The sequence below is a fragment of the Notolepis coatsorum genome (genome assembly GCF_963971535.1).
Source record: "Notolepis coatsorum genome assembly, chromosome: 16".
Taxonomy (NCBI): domain Eukaryota; kingdom Metazoa; phylum Chordata; class Actinopteri; order Aulopiformes; family Paralepididae; genus Notolepis; species Notolepis coatsorum.
In genome coordinates this window covers 59,036,004-59,063,876 of record NC_140180.1, presented here as the reverse complement: position 1 = coordinate 59,063,876, position 27,873 = coordinate 59,036,004, and the positions used below count along the sequence as shown (strand labels likewise).

The following is a 27,873-nucleotide window of genomic DNA, read 5'->3' as shown; positions in this document are numbered from 1 at the left end:
GTTCTGGCAAAGCCGATGATGCCATGCAGAATGCTTTATATCTGGCATCATTCACATTCTTAGCTGATAGCTGGCCATACAGGTGGCACACATATTTGCTAAGACCATCAAAGGTAGACTGGTCTAGGGTACTTCACTTTTCCCCCTCCTCCCACACTGTGCAATATCCTGATGTGCAATATCCACAGTGCAATACCCACCCACTACCGTCTGACACTGATTGTTATTTGTGTATTGCTATTCTGTATATTGTTATTTTGTATATTGTACAGGACTAACATTGTCTTATTGTATAGCATTTAATGTTTCTGTATAGGATTTTATGTTTCTCTTTTATTACTTGTGATTTTATTACTGCACCTTAGGTTTGAGTCCCAAATTTTGTTGTATGCATTACAAATATAATGACAATAAAGTACAATCTAATCTAATCAGGGTCCCCCATTTTCAATTCATCATGACATTTATGACATACAGATATACAAATATATATATATATCATGACATTTATGACACAAATCGATCTCTAAACAATGTTTGTATGTCTCCGTAATGGTATGATTCTGGCCGGGTAGGTTAAGCCACCATTCAACGCAGTTTCTATATCTATCCCACTGTGTCTGTGTAAAATCTTGTACACGTTCTTTCTGAACGGACGTGAGATGCATATAGCATTGTTTAGAAACTTTAGCGAACTTTAGAAGGTGTTTTTTGTCCATTTTCGTCCGTAACGTTAGTCTGTGGATGTCATTTGTTGACACCGGATTTCCGTATCCTCGCACCAAAGAGAGCTGCTATTGGTCGAGCGCAAGATACGTGACCGAACTCTCACCAATTACGTCAAATAAAACTCTGCAGTGACCAAATATCCGTTCGCGAAGAAAGATCTAGTTCCGACTTTAAAATTATGATTGCGCAAAATGGGCTAGTTTGTCAATGGAGAACTTTTTGTTCTTAAATCTACACCAATATATCTTTCACCCAGAGTGAAAATTGTGTAGGCCGGGGAGGTGGGAACGAGAATCGTTTTCTAGCCACTTCTCAGCCTTCACCATACGGCCTAATTGTCATTACCAGCACTACATGGCTGTTAAAATAAAAATACATTTTGTTGACCCAAAGGAATGGTCTAAGACTATGTTAACAAGTACCCCTGTCATCCATTTCCCCCAATGAATTAAAAGTTTTTTGCATTATTTAATATAGTAAACTTTGAGGATGTGTGTTTTGAAGTAGAGGTGCACCGAATCATCTGTAGTTTTACGGAGATCTGAACCTGATCTATATCGGTTCTGAGACATTGGTATCCGTGTGCACCTCCAGTTAAAGATTGCAGTCGCAGGAAGGTTGGGAACCCCTGGCCACCGTTCTGCCCCTCCCCCTCTAACCTCCTCTGTGGCCCTTCCTTTTTTTTTGTTCTTTTGAATTGATCACTCAGTGGCCATCAGTCGATCAGTAAGTCTCAGCTGGTGTCATCTGTGTGTGTGTGCCCTTTCTACTGTCCCCCTGTGTGCGTGTGGACCGATACCCCCCCCCACCCCCACCCCTTGATACTGCCTTGACTGGAATGTACTGTGTAGTATCTGTAAACTATATCTGTGTGTCTGTATGTTTGTATACCGTATACACCGTCTTATGGTTGTAGTGCTTGTGCAAGCCATTCAGTGGGTTCTGATCCCGTAGTGTGATGATGGGGATGTTAGAAGCACCGGGTCCAGCATCCAAGTCCCCACACCCCACTTCTCTCTCTTTCCTGTTTGTTAGTCTATAGGAAACGTGTCTGTAAAGATTTCTCTTGTTTTGGTTCAGTGTTCTGAGCCGCTATGTTATCTATCCCTGGGGGTAACATGGCCATTCCATTCCTTCTCCTTTCCTCTTCTCACCACATATTCCTCTGTTGTGTTTTTGTGTTTCTTTTATGTCGTTTTCTCATCTCATTCCTCCCCTCACCCCCCCCCCCAACCTTTACTCTCCTCTCTCCTACTTTCTTCTCTTCTCCTTGCTTTCTCCTTTCTCTCTTCTATCTCCTTTCCTCCCCTTTCCCCTCCCTCTCCTCTCCTCTCAGATGATGCGCGGAGAGAGTTTGGACACTCCATGTCCCACCATCCTACAGTCCAGCCGCCAGCCCAGCTATCGCTCTGAGCCCAGCAGCCTGGATGGGACCACCGTGGTCGGGGGAGGTGTGGGGGTGCGCAGGGGGGGAGGGGAGAGGAGCGAGGGCCCCGGGGGCCCCAGCGGGACTGCCAGGGGGGTCTCAGGGGGCGTGTCGGGCTACTCGCTAGCTGGGCGCTCCTACAACTCTTACCCGTCCTCTCTGGTCCTGTCCACTGGCGGCTCCCGCTCCTCCAGCCTGCGCTCGGCCCACACGGCACACAATGTGTTGGCCACGCTCCAATCGGAGGGCACCACGGACACCAGCTACAAGAGCCTGGCCAATCAGACGCCTCGGAACGGCAGCCTGTCGTATGACAGCCTGCTGACGCCGTCCGAGAGCCCTGAGTTCGAGTCGGCGGCCCACGAGCTGTCGCCGCAGAAGCCCCGCGCCCCATTTCCTCTGGGCACCAGGGTAGCCATGACAACGCAGCCTGACTCAACTGGTGCCCCACTGCAGGGCTACACGTCGCCCTTCCTCTCCGCTCAGATCGCCCAGCAGAGGGAGGGGCAGCTGTTCCAGGGCTCTGCCTCTTTCTCCTCCCCTCACAGGGCCTACCTGCGAGCCCTCAGTCCGCCTCCTCCTCCCTCCTCCGGCCCCGCAGAGACTCAGCACCTCCTCCAGCACAACCAGGACTCCTCCTCTTCCCGACCCCCTCGTGCCTCCTCCCAGGCCCCTTCCTCCTCCTCCTCCTCCTCCCCTAGGGCTCGCTCACTGGAGCCGCCCATCTCCCCTCCACCTCGCGGCCCCTCCCTGGGCAAGTCACAGTCCTACGTCGGGGAGGCCGGGCCCCAGCACAAGCCTCGGCCAACGGGGGGAGGCCCTCCATCGGTAGGGGGAGGAGCTGGGGGAGGGCCACAGGCTCCACAGTGAGTAGAGATCCGTTACCAGATCCGTCAGCCTGCTACTCTTCCTCCTCCTCCTAATCTTCCTCATCTTCTTCCTCCCCGGTCTGTGTCAGCCCTCCTCTTCCTCCTTGATCTGTGTGAGTCTTCCTTTTCCTCCTTGATTGTCACTATTTGCTTGTCTGTAGCGTGTGAGTATCCATCGATGTGTGCCTGTTTTGTGTATGAGATTGTCTTGTTAATGTTAATTGTTCATATTTAATGTGGTTATGTTAACTTAAAGGGATAGTTTGGATCGTTTTTTTTACATAACATTTTACGTCGTCATACATTGTATGTCTAGGGCTGCTCAATTATGGCAAATCATAATCACGATTATTTTTATTTGATACTGAAATCACGATTATTAAATACGATTACTCGTTGATTTGAGAACATCATATGATGACGAATTTGTTTTAACCTTCAAAGGCTGCCTTTCTGTATCAGACTTACCGAGTCCCACAGTCAGTGTTCTGTTCTGAGCAAGCCGGGAAGCTTCAGACTGGCAGCACACATGGTCGGATAACAAAAAGGTTTTAAGCCACAGTACACCACAATATGCAAGCAAACCTTTTAAGCCTCCACAACAGAACACAACGGTCCTCATGTATTTGGGATGCTTTGAGTCCTCTCTCAGACCCACATGACATCTCGGTGCTAGACGGCCTCAGCACATAGTAACACACTGGCTTTCTTCAAGGGGGAAAAAAGCAAGCATTTGGAAATAGAAAAGGACTGTTGTGGATGTAAGTGTTGTTTGCATGTTGTGGTCTAAAAGCTTTTAATGACCTGACCCCATGTGCTGCTTGGCCGGAACACAGCCAGAACCTTGATCACGGGACTCTGGAAGTCAGTTAAATGGCTACGCGTCATTCGCTCTACTGGCAGTTTTTTCATACCATGTCAAAAAGCGGAACTATCCCTTTAACTGCATGTCAGTGTGTGAAAGCCTGCTGCTGTGTAGCTCTGTTCTGATCGTCTGTTCTGCTCGTCTGTTCTGCTCGTATCTCCCGCCTCCCTTTCCTCCTTTGGAGAGTTGCTGCTCCCAAAGCGTTAAAAGGTTAGCTGTCGAGAGGCATTTATCCAGTTGTGCTTTTAGAACCACTCACCTCCCCTTTCTCTTACCCCCCCCCACCTTTCTCCCTCGTATTCACCCCTAACCCATCCCCATCCTGTTCCCCCCCGCCCTTTCCTGATGACTGCCCAATCAGATCCACCTCTCGCCCAGGCTTGGCCAATCACAGTGCACCCAAACCAGGGGGCGGGGTGAAGAAGGTGACCGGCGTCGGAGGGACCACCTATGAGATATCGGTGTGAGTGACGGACATCCTTCGCGGCCTATCACGAGGAGTGAAAGACGGACTATCTCCACATCTTTCTCAGTCGAGCTGGATATTATTCACTTATACAAGCCAACAAAACATTGTAGTCTCTCTCTGCCGGGTCGGTGCAGGGGACTGATGGAACAGGGCTGTCTGGTACTGAATTTGTTATGTTTATAAACGCCTCTGGCCATTCCTCTCTGCCAGCCTTTCATATTGGAACAAACTGGACTGTAACAGAAACGGAACATTGGTTCAAAGTTTCACAGGGATTACTCTCCCTTCAGCCACTCTGCAAGCCATAGACTGTGACACAGACTATATATGATTATCACGGCTGGGTACAGAGCTATCTCTATAAATCACACACAGACACAGCGTACTCACTGGTTTTGTGTTTTCCTTTCTTTTTGGTACATTAGCACATGAAGAATTTCTGTGTCCAGTAGGAAGGAAGGCCTTTATCCAATGGATGTTGAGCGTGAGAGGGATCATGTAGGACTGATGACCAATTAAAACTCTCACAGACTTTCTCTTCCCTGGTCTGAATGGACCAACCGCCTGTCAAACTACAGTTAGAATCACTGAGAGGCGGGAGTCCAACTCTTGGACTGGAAGAGATTATCTGTTGGCACCCATAATAAACTATCATTTTAGTTTTATAAAGCTTTTTTTTTCTTTTTTGATATTGTTTTATATAAATGTATAAAGAATCTGAGAAATGATTGGGTAAAATGGTCAGGTATTGAAGATAACTATTGATGATGCTGATAAAGATGGCAGATGTACTGTGTATAATTATTCAGAAAGCGAGTTCGAACCAGTTGCCTGCTACGATTGATGGCTGCATCAGCCAATCAAGAGGCCGCGCTGGAATTTTCATCACCCAAAGACAATGATGATCCTATGATGGACAGCTGTGGTGGCAAATCATTGGAGTATGTTTGGTTGGACAGCCACAAAGAAATTCTGAATCATAAATTGCAGCACAAGCCTCTTTGTGGAATGTACGCGTGTTAATGTTTTATAATAGATACATTATGCAAATCCTCTGTTTGTAGCTTTACGATGATCGTATGTCCTTTTGGTGTTTTTTGTCTGTCAATCAAGATGCTAGAAGAACCTTATACCTTTAAAGGATGGCCAGCCAAATATGGGTCAGGGGAGGGAATGGGCTTATTTATTTCACCAGACAGAAAAACCTTTTAGTTCTGGACACAATTCTAAACCAGTCACTACTGCACCCAGTTGCAATGCCTTGTCATTGATTATTAATATTGAGGTAATGCAGGATTCCATTGATTTATTTTTACGACAAGGTTGGTGGGGCCACAGCATCTCTATCATCCAACTAGATACTGAAATGATCAGTTGTACACAAACCCATTGAATATGTCTAAGGATGCCTAGATACCAGTGATACTGATACGTGATGCCTAGATACCAGTGATACTGATACAGGATGTCTAAGGATGTCTAGATACCAGCGATACTGATACGGGATGCCTAGATACCAGCGATACTGATACGGGATGTCTAAGGATGCCTAGATACCAGTGATACTGATATGGGATGCCTAGATACCAGTGATACTCATATGGGATGTCTAGATACCAGCGATACTGATACGGGATGTCTAAGGATGCCTAGATACCAGCGATACTGATACAGGATGTCTAGATACCAGTGATACTGATATGGGATGCCTAGATACCAGTGATACTGATATGTCTAAGGATGTCTAGATACCAGTGATACCGATATGGGATGTCTAAGGATGCCTAGATACCAGTAATACTGATATGGGATGCCTAGATACAGGATGTCTAGATACCAGTGATACTGATATGGGATGCCTAGATACAGGATGTCTAGATACCAGTGATACTGATATGGGATGTCTAAGGATGCCTAGATACCAGTGATACTGATACAGGATGTCTTAAGGATGTCTAGATACCGGTGATACAGGAGAGGGATCTTATTTATCAAATTGGTCATTTGACTTGATATGGATGGCGAATCGGATCAGTTGATAGATGTTATGAGGCAATGTAGGGACTGGTTTGCAATTGGGTACCGTTTTGATTGGTTTTTGCCTTGAGACCATAGTAGTGAAGTGAGCGCATTTTTCTTCCCTATTTTTATCTGTTTTTACACCATCTTAAAAAGAAAAACCTAAAGGCAATTTAGAAAAGAAAACTTTGGGGGGCTTTGTGTTGATATTTCACCCAGTTGATTTATTTAAACTTTTTTATTTTTTATTCCCATGTCTTTAAAGGTACAAGTAACCTTTTACCCACATGCAGGTTTAGAGAGGACTGAAGAGACAGGGATGTGTGTGTGTGTGTATGCGCACGCATGTGCAGGTATGCATGCATGCGTGTGTTGTCAGGGGTGTGCGTTTTCAGAAACTATTTGATCAATGCCCACAAATGAGTAGAGTAGAATGTCAGCTAGCTGAATGTAGCACGTTTCAGTTTTCGGTGGACACATGCTCGAAAGCACACATGAACTATCATTCATTAAAAAACAAAACAGAAATCCCAGCTGTTAAGAGATACCGCAGCCCCCCCCCCCCTGTGTCTTTGGTGTGCATGTGATTCTGTTGTGCTGGATGCATCTCTGGTGTGCGTACCTGTGAGAATATCCTTGTATGTATGCACACCTTGGTTCATGCGTGTGGTAACGATTAAAAAAAAAAACCATAAGTATCATCAAGAGCACTAATGGCACAAGCGGCAGTCGTATGGAGGCTGAGAGAGAACCTGTTATTTTCTTCTTCCTGCTCTGGCCAAAGGAAGGGGCGGCCACTGAACAACTGAACTATGTGAGTACAAATAAATATACTGTATGTGAGAATAAATAACTGCTATTGTGGGCTGTGATGGATGGAAATTGTTTCACAAAGATCTGTTATGAATATGTTTAAAAAGATGTTTCCGAAATGGCCTTAACGAAGAATTTTTAAAGATGTCTTCTCAGAATAAAAAAGGTCAAACTGATGGAATATGGGTGTCATTCATCTAAGTATGTACAGATGGACAAATCGTTGTGAATCATAATTCAATTAGTTATTTTACTTGTTTTAGTTTCACTTGTTACTTTTTTAATTTTGGTGACAATACATTCAGGAAAGCAGCAGAACATCAAAAGAGAAGTAAACATTTAGTATTAAGTAGTAGTTGCAGGCAGCAAAAGACTGAGATGTGACGTTGGTGAGACTTGGGATTTAATGTAGCCCAGCTACTAGTGGTCTTAAAACAACTCCTTGGCAGAGTCATTTTCATTTTAAATCACCACCCCAAGACCCTTAATCCACATATACACATGTTGACATTCTTAGTAACGTGATTATGAGTGGTCCTCGAGGGGACAAGCCCTTAGCCTTTTTCTGCCAAACACCATCTCCAAATGTTCAAATGAAGAACATGTAGGTGCCACCAAAAGTGACCTGGACCTACAGCATTTAATGGACGGTCACATGAAAACAAATCTATTGGGATTCCCAGAGCAAGGATTGAGGGGTGAAAGGCCAATGGGACTGAAATTGCATGAAATGTCATGTATAAACAGCCCCTTACCCCTTAACGGTTAACCTCATTGGACCTCACGCCCCAACTTAAGTATTGGATGCGGTAATGATACATAAAATGCCTGGGTTTTAGTGAATCCCGAAATTAGATGCAGCACTTGGCTGAATCTTCTCTGGTAGATGCTCGATCCCACGGCCCGGAATAAAATGTTTACATTCACTTTTAGGTAGTGGGAGTGGTTATAGTTAGGGATATGTTTATAAACAACTTTGAAGGTGATAACTACTTGCGGCTTTGCCAAAAACTGACGACCCCCAACAAAACACACATGACCCTGTGTGATCTAACATCAACCAATCTTCATCCCCAATTCACTGGTCTTTCTTGCTCTCTGTGGGCTGCTCTGGGTTGATGGTTTCGGGCTCAGTCTCAGTCTCGAGCTCGGGCTCGTCGCTGCCCCCTTCTGGCAGGGCATTGATTTGCTCCTCTCCCTTCTTCTTCTTGGATTTTTGGAACAGCTCGTTAAGGTTGAATTCTCGGATGATGTTCTCCTAGGGGATGAGGAAATATACAGCAGTTCTGCATGTGTGAGCTGACATTTAATCATAGATACTGCCCAATAAGTAGAAATAATAAACGTACTATTGACATACATGCATCCAATCAATAATGCAACATCAGAACCTGGAATCATGCAGTGTTTTCTGCAATTGTTATTACATTGTTTTAATCATATTCTGAAGCAGTAAAAGTCCAAAATATCTACAAAATAGTGGGCAGTATGGGTTTAGAGTTTTATATTGGCCATGTCTGAAAAGTGCTTACACAAGCAGGTAGAAGCTACTAACCCTACTACCCACACTCGTACTGTGTAGTAGGAAAGTTAAGTCATGGGGGGGGGGGGGGGGGGGGGGTAATTGTATATTAACTGTCAACAGTAGCCATATGCAGCATCTGACTTGGTTGGGCGTAACATGATTTGTGAGGAACAGACAAAAGTAAACCGTTCATCTATTGACACTTGAAATGTCTGCATGAAGTCACGCCTTGACTGCAAGTAACCAAGGACACTAAAAGAAGGAAGGGTCATATCACATCACTGTAGCACATGAATGCACATTGGTGCCAAGTGTGGAAACTTTCAGTTCAGCCGACAGTTGAGTTGAATAGGATCAGCCATCTCCTTGTTTATGACCCGTCATTTAAACAGGTTATTACCTCGGATGTAAGAGTCATAGGACATTTGTTGCATTGTTAACTAGCTAATGATTGATATATTTCATCAGCTTATATATTTAGAATTTTAATACAGGCTTCAACAGAATTGGCAGCAAAGACTGGCACCAAGCAGAGCATAGAACGCTGGTATTCTGACATGACCCTTCCTCCTTTTATAGTTTCCTTGAAGGTAACCATGCTGCATACTCAATAAAACCCGGAAGACAAGTAGACATCCGGCCATTTTAGGGGGACTTAAAGGTGACATGTACTATAAATGTCATTCTTCAGTCTAGCATTGTATTATAGTAATAGGAGTTCGTATCAATGTGTTTTAGTGTCTAAATACCATATTGGCGGATTGCTGTGATTCAGCTCAGCCCCTTTCCTCCTCCAGTAAATCAGGCCATTTTGATTTGAACGGATGATATACGTCATACGGCCGCTGGGTAGCAGACAGTGATGTGATTGGCTCTGTGGTTGTAGCTAATGCCCGCCCACATTCTACCTAGACTGACTGTACACAGCGAAACCATTTCCTCATACTCTGCATGGGGAGAGAGAGAGAGAGAGAGAGATAGAGAGCACTTGGGGGGGGGGTACCTGCCGGCCGCGTGCCACACACCCGCAAACGGGAGATTGAAAGAAAGAAAAAAAAAACCACAAGCTGCCGCGGACTCTCATCACCAAGAGCCGAAAGGAAGAGAGAGGGAGGGAGGGAGAGAGGGGGCCTTGTCAATAACGGCCTGTCTTTTTTTTTCTCTCGCTCTCGCTCTCTCTCTTCCCCCCCTCCCTCCCTCCCTCCCTCTACCAGTGCAGACTGTGTGGCACTGTCACTCAAAGTGCTTATGGGCGGAGCCAGGCCATAACAGCCTGATTTCTTGAGGCTGAAAAATGATGGTTTTGAGTACTTGATTAGAAATATAAAACAATGCATTTTTTTGGAAAAAAAAAAACTTACAAATGTCTTCAATAGACTAACATGAATTGTGTAAAGTTGCCCAAATAGTGCTAGGAATAGCAGTACATAGCCCCTTTAAGGGGTACCCAAAGACTACTCCAGGAATTCAGACACGCCAATTCTCTAAAATGAACCACACACACATACCTCATTGAAGGTCCAGGACACAGCTCTGCACTTGCTGTCAACCATGGGGCGTCTCATGACTTCCTTCCCTCCTTGGAAAAGCAGTAATGATGGCAGCTGCTTGGCCAGAGGAGAGGAACTAACCCTGTATCTGTAGAGAGAATTCACAAGACAGACAGAATAAACACCAATACCTGTGACAGAATAAACACACCAATACCTGTGACAGAATAAACACACCAATACCTGTGACTGAATGAACACACCAATACCTGTGACAGAATAAACACACCAATACCTGTGACAGAATAAACACACCAATACCTGTGACTGATTAAAAACACACATACAATACATGTGACTGAATAAACACACCACTAATACCTGTGACAATAAACACACCACTAATACCTGTGACAAACACACCAATACCTGTGACAGAATAAACACACCAATACATGTGACAGAATAAACACACCAATACATGTGACTGAATAAACACACCAATACCTGTGACGGAATAAACACATACCTGTGACAGAATAAACACACCAATACATGTGACTGAATAAACACACCAATACATGTGACTGAATAAACACCAATACCAGAATAAACACACCAATACATGCGACTGAATAAACACACCAATACCTGTGACTGAATAAACACACCAATACATGTGACTGAATAAACACACCAATACATGTGACTGAATAAACACACCAATACCTGTGACTGAATAAACACACCAAGATGTGACTGAATAAACACACCAAGATGTGACTGAATAAACACACCAATACATGTGACTGAATAAACACACCAATACCTGTGACAGAATAAACACACCAAGATGTGACTGAATAAACACACCAATACCTGTGACTGAATAAACACACCAATACCTGTGACAGAATAAACACCAATAACTGACAGAATAAACACACCAATAACTGACAGAATAAACACTTAATACCTGTACACAGAACAGTAAGATGTATTTTTTTATTATTTATAATAATACATCCACAAGTATTGCTTTCCCCCAAAAAAAATTATTGAAAGATGTTGGTGGATCCAAAATGAGTTTACATGTTGTGTGCATTATGAGTGGTCCTGGGGGGGACAAGCCCTTAGCCTTTTCCTGCAACTTCCTGTCAAACACCATCTCCAAATGTTCAAAATTAAGAAGAAACCCTCCCTACTTCCCATGTCCCCATGTGGAATGACATGCAGGTGCTCTAACATCTAGTGGCCGAATATATATAGCACAGAGAGAGAGAGAATGCTTTACCTCTGAGAAACCTCTCCATATCGGCCAGCATCCACCTTCCCGAATCGAAGACCGGTACAGTTGTATCTGTAGGAACAAGGACAGGCATAGATCACATTTAGGCTACGTTCACACTGATTGATTGAAAACTTTATTAACAGATTGCAGAATGGGTACAGTACAGTACAGCTCAATACATACAATTGTTAAGGGGATGCAGACCAGAGAGGGACTTTCGTCTTGTTTACATCAGGGTCCCCCATTTTCAATTCATCATAACATATGACATACACGACATACAGATGGACAGTACTGCTACATCTATACATTTATGACATACCAGATTTGCAAATACTGTTTGTGATACAAAAAGAGTCCAGAAAAGAGAGTATATACATTTGACGTAGAAACTGTACATTGGAGGAGGTTGGGTAGGTTGGGTGGGTGGGGGGGACTGTACATTGGAGGTGGTGGGGTACAACTGTACAAGCAAAACTGTACATTGGAATATTGACAAAACAAAACCATACTTCGTCATTTACTGTACATTGGAGGGGGTTGGGTTGGGACATTTACAGGGGCCAGTTTCAAATTGCAGTCTCCCGTAGGTGTTCTTTGAGTGGTTTTGAAAGTGGGTAGCGATTCACATTCCTTTACAGCTTTGGGTAGGGCGTTCCACATTGATGTGGCATAATTGCAAAACGCGTTTAGTTCCTTGTTTGAGCCGAATCTGGGTTTAACATGATTTGTGGAGCTCCCTCTGGTGTTGTGATCGTATCGTATTCACTGACCTTTGGGAAGTATTTTGACATGTACATGGGTACCTTGGTTGTGTAGTGTATCTTGTAGACCAAGCCCATTGCAAGTTGCTGTACTCTCGTCTACTCTAAGCCCTCCTAGGTTGTCAAAGTGGGCAGGGGTGAGGTCAAGAAGTAGTCTGACCAGTTTGTTTTGAGATGTTTGTAATTTTGTTTTTAGAGCCTTTGAGGTGCAAGCATAGTCGTAGTACCCTTGAATGAGTGCTCCTGCCAGAGTCTTCAGGGTATTCTTGTTTACCAGAGAGGAGATCCGGTACAAGAATCAAGTTCATTGGTTGACTTTTTATTACATTGGATGCCATTTTGTCACAGGAAAGATTTGCCTCTAGGATGGAGCCCAGGTAGGTAATTTCATCTTTCCTTGTGACAATATTGTCACCCACTGTAATTGAGAAGCCGTCGGTCTTGCCGAGTTTGTTATTTGAACCGAAGAGAATGGACTCTGTTTTGCCCATGTGTAATGATAGTTTGTTATCAGCTAGCCATATGCACTACAGGTTGAAGTGGCCCAAATTTGCTCTACTTTCAGATGTGGTTCTAGATCTGATGTGTATCCGAACCCTGGTCATGTGACTGCAGTGTGAACCGTCAGGTTGGAATTCATGAGTTTATTTTTTTTATCACAGTTCATTGTGGTCGACACTGGAACAGACTGCCAGTCTCGTCTGTTCATGATGGCTGCTTCGCAGAACTGCTGTGGCGATTCTGTCCCAACAAACGGCATCCTCAGAGCATTTTTCACTGTCAATTTAGCAGAATACCGATTCTCTAGTCTAGATGACACACGATGCACAAATCTGAATTGAGCATTTATGGGGACGTTGTGCATCTTTCAACAATTTTATACGACTTCCTTGAATCTGTGGAGCATGTTTGTTTTTGCAAAGAAAATAGTCTAAATCTCATTTTTATAATTTATTTTCCAGCACCTCCCATCAAATGTTACACCAATTGAATAAGTGGAACCATATAAACCCTTCCCCTTGAGAAACGGCTATCGTCAAAAACCATAGGTAAAAATGTGTCCGGAACCAGGCGTGTCTTCCAACATCTCTTTCTGTTATGAACATGCTGTTTTTGGTGGACATTTTAGATTAATCATTTCCTTCCCTGCCTGGCTACCCCACACACACGTTAAAGAATAACATCACTATTTTGGACCTTAGATCCTATGTGATTTTTCTAAGATGGGAAGCTCAGGGTGTATTCTTACTGGTCTCAGTATGCTCTCCTGTGAAATGTATTTTTCACATCACATGGATTTACGTTTGCCCAGTCTGCTATTGTAGCCCAGTGAGAGCCTACAGTAGGCTTGGGCGGTATAATTTTTTTCATACAGTCATACCCCGCTATACGGTATGACTTTCATTTATCAGCGCGGGGGGGGGGGGGGGGGGGGGGGGGGGCGGAGCTAACAATATACTTGTTATCACCATACATAACGCTTATATTGAAACACGTTGACATTAGGGCCGTTCTTTCAACCTAAAAGTGCACTTTCTTCAACCTCGCACCTAAATTCCTTAGCAACCCGGCCGTGTTACCAAGTAAACAAATCACAGAACGATAGCCAGTTAGCCAGCCAGGTACCGACGTTAGCTCTCAGAACGATTAGCCACGTTAGTTAGCCAGCATCCAGCCAGGCAGAGGCGTTAGCTCTCAGAATGATTAGCCACGTTAGTTAGCCAGCATCCAGCCATGCAGAGACGTTAGCTCTCAGAACGATTAGCCACGTTAGTTAGCCAGCATCCAGCCATGCAGAGACGTTAGCTCTCAGAACGATTAGCCACGTTAGTTAGCCAGCATCCAGCCATGCAGAGACGTTAGCTCTCAGAACGATTAGCCACGTTAGTTAGCCAGCATCCAGCCAGGCAGAGACGTTAGCTCTCAGAACGATTAGCCACGTAACCCTCTGCTGGCGCATGCTGTGCACTACAATCAACTCTGTCTGTAATAGCAGTCTGTGACGTCACTGTATTAAGAATCATACCGGCGGGATCTCGAAATACCCTGGTATACCGTAATACCGTCATACCGCCCAAGCCTAGCCTGCAGGGCTAGCTCAATACTGGACCGATCAGTGAAATTATGGTCGGGTACATGGTGGACAGACTAAGGCCATGGTTACACTGGGGTTTTTGTTTTTTGTTGCTGAATGATTACGTTTGCTGTCCTAGTTAAAAAGAAACGCTGTTTTGGCAGGATAACGCATTGCCAGTAGGGCAACGCTGAAATTGTGTTTCCGTTTTGGATACTCGCCGACAATGTGCCATGTAATCTGCGCAAGCCGGATACGGAGCCGTTGTTGCTCAACGCCCATGCGCAGTAGAGACCTGCATGGTTATTTCCAGTGTTTACAGCAGAGCTCCGGTTGCCTTTCGAATAGACGTGTCCCAAATAGCTGCAGCTACCATGTGTTGTCAAGTTATTGTTATAAGGAGCCCAGTCCAAGCTACAACAGTCTGCATTCCCTTAACAATTGTGTGTATTTAGCCGTATTGTACCCATTCTGCAATCTGTTAAATAAAGTTTATAGCCATTCATTCTGCTAGCATTAACGTTACCAAGCTGCTAGCCACAATGCTATACTTTTGTACTGGCATATTCCATTCACGTTAGCATGTAGCTAACAACATCGGAGATCTTTTTGTGAGACTAAACTATCCGCTCTTGGTGGTCAATTGTGTTGATGTTAGTTTTGTTTCATCAACAAATGAGGCAGAACACAGTGTTTGCACTTTTATTGCACTTTCTTTGCTGAGAAATAAATGCTACATTAGCTAAATGGCTCACGTGAGGCATTTAACACTTTAATCGCCGGGGTTAAATTCATAATTTACCATCCTTCGCCAGCCCTATTTAACATGGAGAAGTTCCCCTTCTTTGCAGGGCTATAACTTTTTAAATTCTATTGCTAAATTGCCATTATGGCCCATTCAATGTCCTATATGTATTGTTCAGGGTGTAGCAACGTTAAACTTTTTCATTCACATATTCATACTAAAATATGGTCTAAAGCATAGGTGTCAAACTCACGGCCCGTGGGCCAAATGTGGCCCGCCACGTCATTTGATGTGGCCCCCCAAGAGCTAAAAAAAAAAAAAAAAAAAATTTAAACAATATTGGGTTAGAAAATAGCAGTGTTAAAATAATTGTGGGTTAATGCGTTAATAAAGCTTTAACTTTGACAGCCTTAGTTATTACACATTCTTACACATACATGTATGTTGAACATCTGAGGTATTGATGAAGTAACAAAGGAAAAAAGCCAAAAGCACTTACTCCTCAGACATTCTTTGACAATTTTACAGCCCAAAATACAAAAAAGATCCAGGCAGAATAAGTAACAAAGGGTTGAAGAAATATTGTCTGAACTGTCAGATGCAAACTGGCTGTGTGACATAACCGAGCATCTCGCTCAATTGAATAAGAAGCTGTAGGGACGCAAACAAGTCCCACCCAAAACTTGACCAATATAGTTGTGAACCGAGACAACCCTTATTTTGTTATTTTTGAGTACAGTTACAGTTGTGTGTTCATGCAGACACATAATAGCAATTTCATTACGAATTGAAAATGGGGGACCCTGATGTAAACGAGTCGAAAGTCTTTCTCTGGTCTGCATCCCCTTAACAATTGTGTGTATTGAGCTGTACTGTACCCATTCTGCAATCTGTTAATTAAAGTTAATTAAACTATCTTCCATTAGTTGGATGTATGGCCTCTGCAAGGTTGTGTGCAGCCATTTGTTTTTGTAACATCTGCTACATCTGTCCCACGTGTTCTTTGCAGCTCACAGTTGTTAGTTCTGCCCCTCTTGACTGTGACAAAAAGGTTTTGAACCAACTTAATGTCGTAGCTTGTATTTGATGATATTCTTCTTTGTTATTTACTTGAATGGTTTGATAATTGATTGATGGAGTAATATGGGGTTCTGATAAACTAAAATTATTTGTTAAAATAACATACTTTTACATCTATGCAAATGCATATGCAATATGTATAACTTGATTATACAACGGCATGCAAATTTCTCGATTCTGATTGGCCATTCACACGTCTTTATTGGTAACAATCCACGGTCCTGGGCTCAGGACCCGCCCACAACCAAATCACATAACCCTCCCCGGCTCACTCCGGGAGAAAACAGGATCGCGGAGAACAAATGGTTATGTTGAAAGCACCATAACGACTAAATATGAAGCGATTCTGTCAAGGGGAATGTGTTAGTATTTTAAACAATGTTGGATGATGTAATTGATGGGTCTTGACTCAATCTAGAACAAAAGAAAAATCGCGGATTGATTGATACATTAATTGATTGATTTAAATTTCTTCCTTCCTACTTTCCGACTGCAGCGTTCTCTCTCACACTGTCCGACGCTGGCGTACCCACAAACACACACATACACACACACACACACACACACACACACACATACACACACACACGCACACACACACTGTGACACACACACACACACACACACACACACACACACACACACACACGCACACACACACACACACACACCTGTCTGCAACAGCGGGGGAGTCAGACTGAGAGAGAAGCAGCGCTGTTTTAAGTGAGCATGGTCTATTGAATTGATTGATTGGTTGATTGCTAATTTTATTACTGTACCCCTGGTTTCCAACTGGTTAAGTTTAGGCTAAAAGAAATAAATAAAAAAATAGGGCGAAGAAAACGTTTTTTTCCTATAGGGCAAAGAAAACGTTTTAATAAATGTTCAATCAATCATTCCAATAATACACAGTTGGATGTGTTAGTTGGTTGGATGCACTTCAAGCTGCTTCCACATGAGGCAACTTCTCTCAATCATTCCAATAATACACAGTTGGATGTGTTAGTTTGGTTGGATGCACTTCAAGCTGCTTCCACATGGAGTTGTGGGAACTACTTTTTCTGGCGGATGGTTTTTTCAATAAATCTTCGATTAATGTGTGTTTATTGTATAGAAATAAGGTTGGATGAATCTGGCAGTTGTATAAAAGCTTTACACCACGTGCAGTCGTGATTTGTGACCAATAAACCATGCCTAGGGGGGTCTAACGACCCTCGGCTGCGCCTCGGGCCTAACAACCACCCCTAGGCATGGTTTATTGGTCACAAACCACTCCTGCGTGTGATGTAATGCTTAAATAAGTAATAAATACAGAAACAACATGTTTAACAATATGTAAATGAGTAGCTAAATTTATTTTACATTACATTAACATTTATACGGTCTTTGGCCCTTTGAGGGCAACCATAATGCTGATGTGGCCCTCTGTAAAAATGAGTTTGACACCCCTGGTCTAAAGTATAAGTATGTTTTTATCGTTTTCTGCAGCTTTCTTCAGAACGTGATTTATAGCCCTAAATGCATTATATTGATGATCAAATACAGTTTGGTAGGAATCTGTGCGAGATAAAAAAATTTCAAATGGACGTGCTTCTACAAGTTTCTACGTATCATCTGATGATGACCGGATGGGCGGGGGATCGTTTATAATTCCGTGGGCAGCGTTAGATGATTCATCCAGAGTGGGTCATATGTTCATCAGAGCAGTTAGTAAAGAACACGTTAGAATATAACGCTGAATCTTACCGTGGCTTCCTCGCGCCGCTGGCAGATGAGCGTGGAACAGATTTTTTTCTATTATGGGATGTAGAAATGCCCGATCCATTTCCAGGTTGTATAATAGTATATACATCCAAATCATGTTGTTTTTTCGAGTTATTTGCACCGATCGATGTTCACTGTATCAAGACGGAGTCTCTCTAACGATAGCGAGTGGCCGGACCACATATGGATGAGCACTACCGGTTCAAAGGTTAATATCCGGTTGGCGATCTGCCGATCGGCCACCAGATGGCGCTCTTGAACCGCTAGAGAGTTGAGAGGAGATCAGCAGTGTGTCTCAGGGCTCCGGAAAGGAAATATGATTTCGATGACAGATTTTTTAAATATTGACATCAAAGACGAGTTACGGCGTCTTCGGCAGAATGAGCATGGCTAGGAATGACGAGTTCCGGCGTTTTCGGCGGTTAAAGTGTTAAAGATGGTTGTTTGTTTTGTTTTTTTGCAGGAAGTGTATTGGCACATTCAACTTCTGATTGGTTGAAAATTGCCTTCATGTTCGCCACCTACTGCCACCTACTGCTTTGGCATTGTACTCTGTGCTCAGGAGGCAAAACCAATGTCTAACTTGCCTGCCATTACGTTGCGTTCTGGAAAGCGAAACTGACCTTGAAAACAAAACGAAAATAGCCCTGTGTGTAACCGCAGCCTAAAGGCCTCTGCATGCTACAGCAAATTCAAAGCAACTTCGACACAACATCGACAAAGCAACGGTGTTGCAGACACTCTACCTTTATGCTTCTGCAAAATCAACGCGCAGCCTATGTAACATTGTACCCCGTATGTAGCTAGGTTCCCTAGATAGATGACGCTTCCCTTCTCAACCAACCCATTGATAAAAGCAGAAAAATAAGTATAATTTTTACTTCCGGGCGGGGGGTTTCAAAATAAAAGAGCGAGTCTAAAAGCACCGTAAATACGTTTATTTTTTACAATATCTAGCGTTACACGAACCTAAACTAATCTAAAGTTAGTTTAGGTTCGTGTTAACTTTGGATAATGTACAAAATAAACGTATTTCCGGTGATTTTAGACGTCGCTCTTTTATTTTGAAAACCCCCGACCGGAAGTGTTATAGTGTCTGTTGCTAGCAGCTTGACTTTCTGTGCTTTTCGAGCTAACGTTACCGTAACATCATTAGTTTCCAATGGAGAGGACCTCGGCTCACATGCAGCTCAAACTACCTATTGGAATAAATTACTTGATTGATGTTTAATTTGTCCCTGTGTGTGTCCAGTCATTTCGACTAGCAAACGTTGTATTTAACGTTACCTCAGGACGGATACCATTGTATTTACTTGGTTAGCTAATGTGGATAGCATTTTGAATAGACCCAATGCTAGCTGGCTGGCTACATCTTTATTTACTAAATTATGGAGGCTTTTTAATCGGCAAGGTAAGAGGATTTGTCATGATCAACTGAAGGCGTATGCTATGGAACAATATGTGCTTGGGTTTTCAGAAAAAGGCGAGCTATGTGACGCTGGCTTCAACAATGGAGGATATTATTCTCTGCGGGACTAATATTATTCTATGACAGCCCCGCCCCCATTCGCTAACCAACCAATCACTGCTACGCAATATCAACGCAACGGTTGTTCAGATTAGATTCTGGGGACATGTACGCAACGTCCAAGCAACACAGTCTACAAGACCCTCTAAAACAACCGCGCTGAAATCGCGCCGATGTTGTGTTGCAGTTGCTTTGAAGTTGCTGTAGCATGTAGAGGCCTTAAGACCGACTAAGGTCCAAAATAGTGAAGTTATCAGTTAATCAAAGCTATGAACTCACAACTATAGTACCAGTGACCCCCCCCCCAATGAACCACAGACCCTGCAGGGACATCACACGGACCGCCACCAGTGCTTTAAATGCTGCTTTAGAGACTGAGGAGAGGTAGTGGAGAGAATCTATCCATCTACGACAAAAGTGACTTAGGGGAGAAAATTGGTCAGGGATGATTCCCCTCTGTCTTGCTAGTAGATGTTTGTTTCCCTGCATGGGACAGTCTGTTACATTGTGAGCTGTTGGAACAAAGAGAAAGGAAAACCTCTTACTTGAGTGAAAGATCAGCGAAGACGGGAGCGAAGGACTGGCACTCTGGGGACCAGTTGGCATAAAACTCTACGATCCAGGTGACACGACTGTCCTTCTGTAACTCCTCCTGAGAGAGAGAGAGAGCGAGAGCGAGAGCACGAGAGAGAATAAATTACACTAGATTATATTAAGAGCATTCTGCTTTACATGGTGCAACCTGAATGCAACCTCAGTTTTGCAGCATTAAATGCATTCGAGTTCTGGAGCAGAAGCAGTCAATTGGAAAAATAATCAGTTTCAATGTTTAGGATGAATTTAGTGTCATTGCGGCACGTTTAATTTGCAACCTGCAATTAAAGCCATAGAATATATCTGCCTGCAACTAAGTGCAGAAAGGGTGTATGGAAAGCCCTTTTTAGATTAATACAGTTCACCACTGATCACTGGATAATGAATACAACATCCACACAATTTAGGATTGGAATCAATAAAATAAATAGATTTCATTCAAAATTGTTAAATAATAAATCCATTCCCTAAGGACATTATGAACAAAGTACATAAAGATGACATCTTCCTAGTTTGGTCATACTTATATTATGTTTGATGTGGTTAAATTGTTTATACCTATCCCAAAGTGTAAAGCATCCCAAATGTCAACATCCATCCTTGCCAGACAGACAGGTAGCACTGCATTGTGAGATGTCCTGGGTGGCAAGTTGTGGCAAATATGAATACCACTTTCTATTTACAAATTTGATGGATTCAATGGAAGGTGAATTGATCCAACACTACTAGTCATTTTGTAATAACTCAACTAAAAAGCTTCAGTCCGTACTACAACATCAACAAGGTCCTAACAAGCTATTGAGAGAACTCTCCAACATGGGGAACCCTTGCATTTCAGTGGGATCTCTCAGTAATACTCACGTCTATGGTCTTGTCACTGAAGTACTTGATGTATTCCGGGCCCATATAGAGAGGAGGCTTACAGGTCATCACGAATGCTGGGGAGAGGACAGAGGTACACTTTTAAAAAGCACCTTTCATAGACTATTAACATGTGGATTTCTTTCCCTCAACTTTGTTTTACACCCCCAAATGAAATTAAAACTTCAGAAGGGATGCACACAATGACACACAAAACAGCTAGAGATGTAAATTGTGAAATAAAATGAAAGTGAGGTATATATTCGGGTCAGGGCTGAGAAGGATGTCCCTCAGTTAAATCTGATTTAAACCAGCGGTTCTCAAACTTTTTTATACCAGGACCCCATTTTATTTAGGAATTTTTTTGGCGACCCCACACTTAACACATTGAGTGCCACGCCCCTTTGACCATATATGGGCTAGAGTGCCAGCACTGAAGACAATGGGAGGTTGGGGAAATGTGCGAAGGCTTAAACTATATCTTAAATTATGGCTATGGGTCTAAAACACCCCTCGCTTATCAATGACTTGCTTGCAGTCAACATGTACAAAACGGATTGTTTTTTCATTGGTACATTTCCGTTTTATACAGTTTTGAATACGAGTATAGTTTGAAAGTTCTAGTAATTCCAGAGAAATTCCGCGTTAATAGCTCTTTAGTGGAATACACTTTTTTCAGCTGATTTATGAATCGTTTTCAAATAAACGCTAGATTATCGATAGTATATGTGTACTTATGCACGCTAAAGAAGCGGGCTGAAAAATCTATCCATGACCTGGTCAGCGCTAACGTCATACACACAGACACGCTGCGATGGCTGAGAAAAAAACATCTGATTAACCCAATACTGGTAAAATAGAGTCCTTACCTCACATCAGATGTTCTGCAAAAAGATTAATCCAATTCCTGATCGCCATTCCAAATATTGATCGCACACATAATCGACGCTGCTCCGAGCCTCGCCAGTGAATGTGATAACACGATACTGCTTGCCAGAGAAGGGAAAACCCCGGACCGGACTTTTTTTCTGATGCACATGCCCACCCAATGATGTGCATTACCATCCGGGAGACGATAGGCGGTGGTATTCACCCTTTTCGAGCTCAGACACATTCCCAATGATAACGTCAGGCTGGATGGATGAAAAATCTATGGATATAGCTAATAAAAGCAAAAACGAGAAAAAGACGAGAAAACTCATCATTGGCACTCAACGCACGACTAATCTCGTCGTCGGCACTCAGTGTTAATGTATCACGTAATTTATATAAGGAATATCAAAATAAAAGCACACGTTTCGAAAATGAAATTACAGCACTGTTATCAATGAAATTAATGAATATCAACAAAAGCAATGGAATTGTTTCTGTATACACATTTATAAAACGAGGCATATTTAGCCAAAATATGTTGCCAGAACATGAAAAGAAAATGCGCTCGCGTGCGCTTTGGCAGAGATCCGCTTCTACTCTGAAAATCCACCCTCAGAGATATGTTGATGCGAAGGGGACACGCTTTATCAGTGCAGCATTACACAACACTGGGTACTCGTTCCGGACTGATATCCAGAACTTTGCGAGGGCCTGTCCTGTGAACTTGACTTTCAGTAGCTCGTCACACGAAAGATCATTGGGCCTCATTCAACAATACTCTTATTATTTTTCTTATATTCTTGCTTACCTGTCTGTTAAGAGAACAATAAGAAAAGCCACCGCCACATTCATCAAGCCGTTCTTAAAGTCCAAATCTGTTCTTACCCAGGTTTTTTGAATGGTGAATCCCACTAATTCTAAACTGGATGCGCGTTCTCGCGCAAGTCATTTGCATACAGAGACACGCCTCGCGGGCTAATTATAATATGAGAGCCGTGGGTCTGCATCGGATCCCCCGGCCGTATTCAAGTGCTGGAGCGCTTTGCGATGGATCAAAATTAGATAGGAATCAAATGTATTGTCATCATACAGCACCTATAGCTATATAGTGGAATATACTGTATTAATATAGTAATATAATAGTAGTTGGCTAGTTGCGCCCTTCTGGCCACCTCCCGCAGTGCGCGCATACACACGTACTGTATACAGTAAGTGCAAAATGAATCGTTCCAGAAAAGTACTGTAGGCTTTGTCAATACTGAACGACTGTGCGTTGTCAAGAGCCAATCGCACAGGTTGCCACTCATCTGGCTCTGCAAATAGATCTAGAGTCTGAATATCTCCGCATATATAGCCTGAATGATGACTGGCAGTGTGCATATAGTGCGTGCTCCAAGTCAAACTGGATAACACATCTCTCTCAAATCCATTCTGAGAACAGAACGCAGTGCGGAGTGCGGACGTAAGTGTATATTTTATTTTAATGTTTTATGAACACTGTATAACTTGTGTTATGGAACCGGTAGAACGTCATCGTAATTAGATCCTGTTCTTCTGTGCTTTTGTTTTTACTGTTAGCTCCAGTCCCATCTGTTGGAGCCCACGCTGAGCCGTTGCCCGCTGGAATACTGGAGTAGCAGCCAGTCCCGTTAAGAGTGCCTGGCCCAACTTGCTCGTAAATTTCTGTCAGCGCCTTGCACTAGCGTTGACTCTGAGCGTTTGTTTTCTGCTGCTGGACACGTGATGACCGAGAAAAGGAACCGACTCGCATGCGAGAAGGCAGAGATGCTAATCTTCATTAAAAAAAATCTCCCACTGATCCGACCAGAATTTAAAAAACAGTAGAAGAGTTACCAAAAAAATAACAATACAGGGTCAAACATGAATCTGTCTCGCTCTCTCTCCCCCTCTCTCTCTTTGAGAAAAAAAATGAAAACTTTGAAACCTCAATGCTTTAGTAGTTTAGTGGAAAAAAGGGTTCACTCACTGTCATTTATATGGATTATTATTTATAAGTAATATTAATCCTTTGTTCTGTAAAATGACTGTTTGTTACTGTGTGGAACTTGTTTCAGTAGCTTATTTGTTTTTGATACTGTGAGGAATGCACTTTTTCAGTTTGTTTGTATACTTTACATAGAGACATATCTGACTGTCCGATTTTACCTGCCAGTATTTAATTTGAATCCCAGGCTTATGCAAATATTTGCAACAGTTCTAGAGGCCTTTATTCTATTTTTACATCACCGAGTGATGAACCTCACTATGGCAATTGGCAAATGTTTACATTTTGCAGTGTTATGTTTACAAGTTATTGACGGATTGTGAATTCTGATTCAAATTATATTTATTTGGAAAAATATATATAGTCACTATCAGTCAAAACTGTTGTCTTGGCTTTGTTTTGTTCATAGTGGTAATGCTCATGTCATGATAAATCTGGTTAGGTCAAAACTACAGGAATATACATTTTTCTTTTTTTATAATACAATAAATATATATTATCTTATCGGTATCGGCCTTGAGGAGCAGAAAGTTATCGGTATCGGGGTCAAAAAATCAATATCGTGCACCCCTAATAATAAATTATTATTATTGAAAAGTTCTGTATTTTTAAAGTCGTCTTTGGGGGCAATGGTAGGCTCTTTTTTTTTTGGGGGTAAGAATTTCTTATTTCGGTAAGAGTGCTCTCGACCACTCTTATAATTTGTTCTTGCCTGAGAAAAAAACAACAATAAGAAAACTTTGCTGAATCCCAGGTAAGAACAAAGTAAGACGAAATCTGTTCTTATATCGCTTCATGCATGATGATGAGGCCCATTGAGTGCCTCCTGCATTCTGTTCCTACAACAAGCCATCAAGCTGAGTAAATACCCCCAAATCTCCGCTGATTATCCTGGAGTGCCACTAACGGAGTTTCCGCGTTAACATAATAATAATAGTAATAAATAATATCTTAAATTTATATGGCGCCTTTCAGGAGACCCAAGGTGCTTAACAAAGGCGAATACTCTGCCTCGAGATAGCCACCTCACTTCAGTGTGGTATAGCAGCTGGTTATGCGCAGAGACAGAGTCCAGGTTACACACAAAAGACCAGACATCCCTCTCGCGATTATAACTGCGCAGGATGTAGTGAGATGTGTATTGGAATACGTGTGTTGGCCTCCATTGATGAAGGGGCGAGACATGGCAAATACACATAGCTGCCGGGTGGAAAACTCGATCCGAGTTTTATTTTAGTTGCCAATGCGCGACCCCACTGTCACTGTTTACATGACAGGGTCCCCCATTTTCAATTCATAACATTTGACATACAGAATATACAGTACGGTTACATCCAGACATTTGACATACAAGATATACAAATATACAGTACTGTTTATTTACAGACAGTTTCTAAAAGAGAATATATACATTTGAGGGGGAGGAAACTGTACATTGGGGGGGGGGTTGGACATTTACCGGGGCCAGTTTCGAATTGCGGCCTCCCGTAGGTGCTTTTTTAGAGCGGTTTTGAAGGTGGGTAGGGATTCACATTATTTTACGGCTGTGGGTAGGGCGTTCCACATTGTTGTGGCATAATTGCGAAACGTGTTTAGTTCATTGTTTGAGCCGAATCTGGGTTGAACATGGTTTGTGGAACTCCCTCTGGTGTTGTGGTCGTGGTATTCGCTGACCTTTGGGAAGTATTTTGTCATGTACATGGGTACCTTAGTGGTGTAGTGTATCTTGTAGACCAGGCGCATTGCAAGTTGCTGTACTCTGTCGTCTACTCTGAGCCATCCTAGGTTGTCAAATGGTGTACTTTAAACTAATGGTGATTCAAATAACTCTATAATGACAGTGGTTATGATTGTAAGGATGAAGATGAAGACAATGGATGATCATGGCATGAAACTAACTTTTTTGTCAACCTGTGGTTAAGAATCCCAACCTGTCACAGTGGCTAGTTAAGAATCCCAAAGTTTAGCAGACCAAGTAATTTAGACATGTTGGCCACCTGCCAAACTGGCAAAGGAGGATTTACAGAACATACAAAGAATGGTTGGTACTAAGACATGAAAACATTGTAGGATGGAAAACAAATCTGTATTTTATTTCCGTTTCTGCTAAATATTTAAATGCTGTTGTGCTGTGCACAACTGTGCACCCAAACAAAACCTGTGTGGCAAAAGAAAACAGCACAAGAACCAGCACAGCTAGACAATAAATAAACATGAGTTGTTTACATCTGCCCAGCTTATAAGCCGATATACTATGTCGTTTTTGCTCATCAAACTGATATGGTCACCGATATATTGTGAATCCCTAACGATGACACTGGCCACTAACCGATACACAAGGTGACGTAGAGGATGCCCAACCGGATGTCCAGTCTGAAGAAGAGGATGGTGTTGGCCACCTTACTAAACAGGAACAGGTTACCGACATGCTGCTCGAGGGTGACTAACACAGAGAGAGAGAGACAGACAGAGAGAGAGAGAAAATTATGGCAGATCCAGTATGGTTTTCCTTGCATGTTAGTTTATAGCTAGCATAGATTGCATTCTACAAGGTATTATTAGTATCGTCAGTTTTGTAGCCCTTTGCTTGGGCTTCTACATGGGTTCAGATACCTTTATCCCTGCTACCAAACACTGCCTTGTGCTGTTGGATTGTCTTGCAATCCCCACTCCCTGAATAAAGTGCACTACATGGGCAGCATTACTCCCCACCTAGGCATTTTTTTTTAAAGCAAGGAAGGGGTCAAATGAGTGAGGTAAGGCAGCTGTGTGTGATTACAAGGTCGAGGGGGGATGGTACTCCCAACTGTATTGTAAAGTTGTGTTTACAAAACAAAGAAGCAATACTTTTTCTATGCAAGGCACTCCCTGGATGCGTTTAGTGCAAGTGAGGTTTGTAGGGTAAATGATTCGTGTGTATGTGTGTGCTGTTGACTGTTTTTATTGTACACAGACCTCCTGTGACATCATATCTGCAGGCTCAGACAAATTTCGCAAAATGTGTGTACGTGTGTGTGTGTGGACTGTGGACACACTTACTAGCTCTCCTATTCTTCATCATCACAATGGCACTGAGGAACATGAGAATCTCCACTTCTCTCTGTCAAGCAAACAATCCCGCATGGAGCTTTGTATTAATGCATCGACTTAATTCGACTCAATTGCAGCAGTCAAGCGACCACCATATTTAGCACCACTGCAGTGCAACACTATATGTGAACACTACTCACCCAGTCAAAGTCGCACGAGTTCCCGTCCTCCCGTTGTGTCGCCAGGTGCTCGCACAGACCCGGAGCCTTGCGAACTACGAGGAATGCGACGGTCATAAATACGGACAACAAATAATATGGCTTGAAAAGCCATTTGTAAATTTGAGGCAAGTGGTAGAAGAGAGCGAAAAGTCCTGTGATTAACGCCATGCTCACGCATACAAAAAGGGAAAGGGAGAGTTGAACAGGGCTGATGAAAGTGACAGCTGCAGAAGCTAAAACTGAGACTGCGTGGATGGGAGCTAACGTGACAGAAACTGCGCACGCGCGATATTGAAATCAGTTCGCATTTTTTGGACCCATTGGCGTCCCGTAGATTTGGCGGGTACTGCAAACAAGGAAACTATAACAGCGCAGCTAACTAACCAGCTGAAACATGGATGAAAACAGAGCTGTAACCAACAAGGGCGAAAGCGACGTTTGTACAAAAGAAAATGTTGAAGTCAAAACTAGCGAGGCTACAGGGGAAGATTCTTTACATTCTGTCAATTCGTCGACAAATGAGCCACAATCACGTAGGAACAGGCTGCGACTCTTCAACAAAGTGATGGAGAGGAGCTTGCAAAAGTTTGTTGGTGAAGCCAGGTAAGTTACTAATGCAGGCAGCAAACTCATGTATCGTCTAACCCCGTTCCCAGTTGTCTATCCTCCGTGCCGAAAGTGTCTATGGGGTAGAGTTTCCGGTGTTTGATTGATTGATTGATTGATTGATTGAAAACTTTATTAACAGATTGCAGAATGGGTACAGTACAGTACAGCTCAAAACATACAATTGTTAAGGGGATGCAGACCAGAGAAAGACTTTCGTCTTGTTTACATC

The 27,873-nt window shown here is 42.9% G+C and overlaps 3 protein-coding genes across 5 annotated transcripts in view; 2 read left to right on the top strand and 1 right to left on the bottom strand.

The window, feature by feature from the left end:
- zdhhc5b (zDHHC palmitoyltransferase 5b) overlaps positions 1-7,596 on the top strand; it is a 44,532-nt gene extending 36,936 nt beyond the window's left edge. For all 3 annotated transcript variants that reach the window (XM_084332410.1, XM_084332412.1, XM_084332411.1), the window contains 2 exons: positions 2,066-3,021; positions 4,251-7,596. In XM_084332410.1, coding sequence (XP_084188536.1) covers positions 2,066-3,021; positions 4,251-4,356 — 1,062 coding nt within the window. In that variant the 3' untranslated portion in view covers positions 4,357-7,596. The remainder of the gene's footprint in view (positions 1-2,065; positions 3,022-4,250) is intronic.
- A 151-nt stretch (positions 7,597-7,747) lies between these two features.
- Positions 7,748-27,326, bottom strand: tmx2a (thioredoxin-related transmembrane protein 2a). The gene is made up of 8 exons (XM_084332414.1): positions 27,015-27,326; positions 26,824-26,884; positions 26,114-26,227; positions 20,907-20,983; positions 19,997-20,103; positions 11,500-11,565; positions 10,224-10,353; positions 7,748-8,448 (listed from the first exon to the last, which is right to left on the bottom strand). Exons 1-8 carry the CDS (start codon positions 27,201-27,203, stop codon positions 8,269-8,271), a joined length of 924 nt encoding a protein of 307 aa, XP_084188540.1. The 5' UTR covers positions 27,204-27,326; the 3' UTR covers positions 7,748-8,268.
- The window catches only part of pmf1 (polyamine modulated factor 1), a 32,514-nt gene continuing 31,922 nt past the window's right edge, over positions 27,282-27,873 (top strand). Inside the window, exon 1 of the mRNA XM_084332415.1 lies at positions 27,282-27,638. Within this exon, the coding sequence (XP_084188541.1) occupies positions 27,430-27,638 (209 nt within the window). The 5' untranslated portion in view covers positions 27,282-27,429. The remainder of the gene's footprint in view (positions 27,639-27,873) is intronic.

Coding starts and splice junctions, on each gene's coding strand:
- tmx2a (XM_084332414.1), bottom strand. CDS start 27,203: ATGGCGTTAATCACAGGACTTTTCGCTCTCTTCTACCACTTGCCTCAA. Junction 26,885..27,014: donor ACTCGTGCGACTTTGACTGG/GTGAGTAGTGTT, acceptor TTTGCTTGACAG/AGAGAAGTGGAGATTCTCAT. Junction 11,566..19,996: donor TTCGCTGATCTTTCACTCAA/GTAAGAGGTTTT, acceptor TTGTTCCTACAG/ATACAACTGTACCGGTCTTC.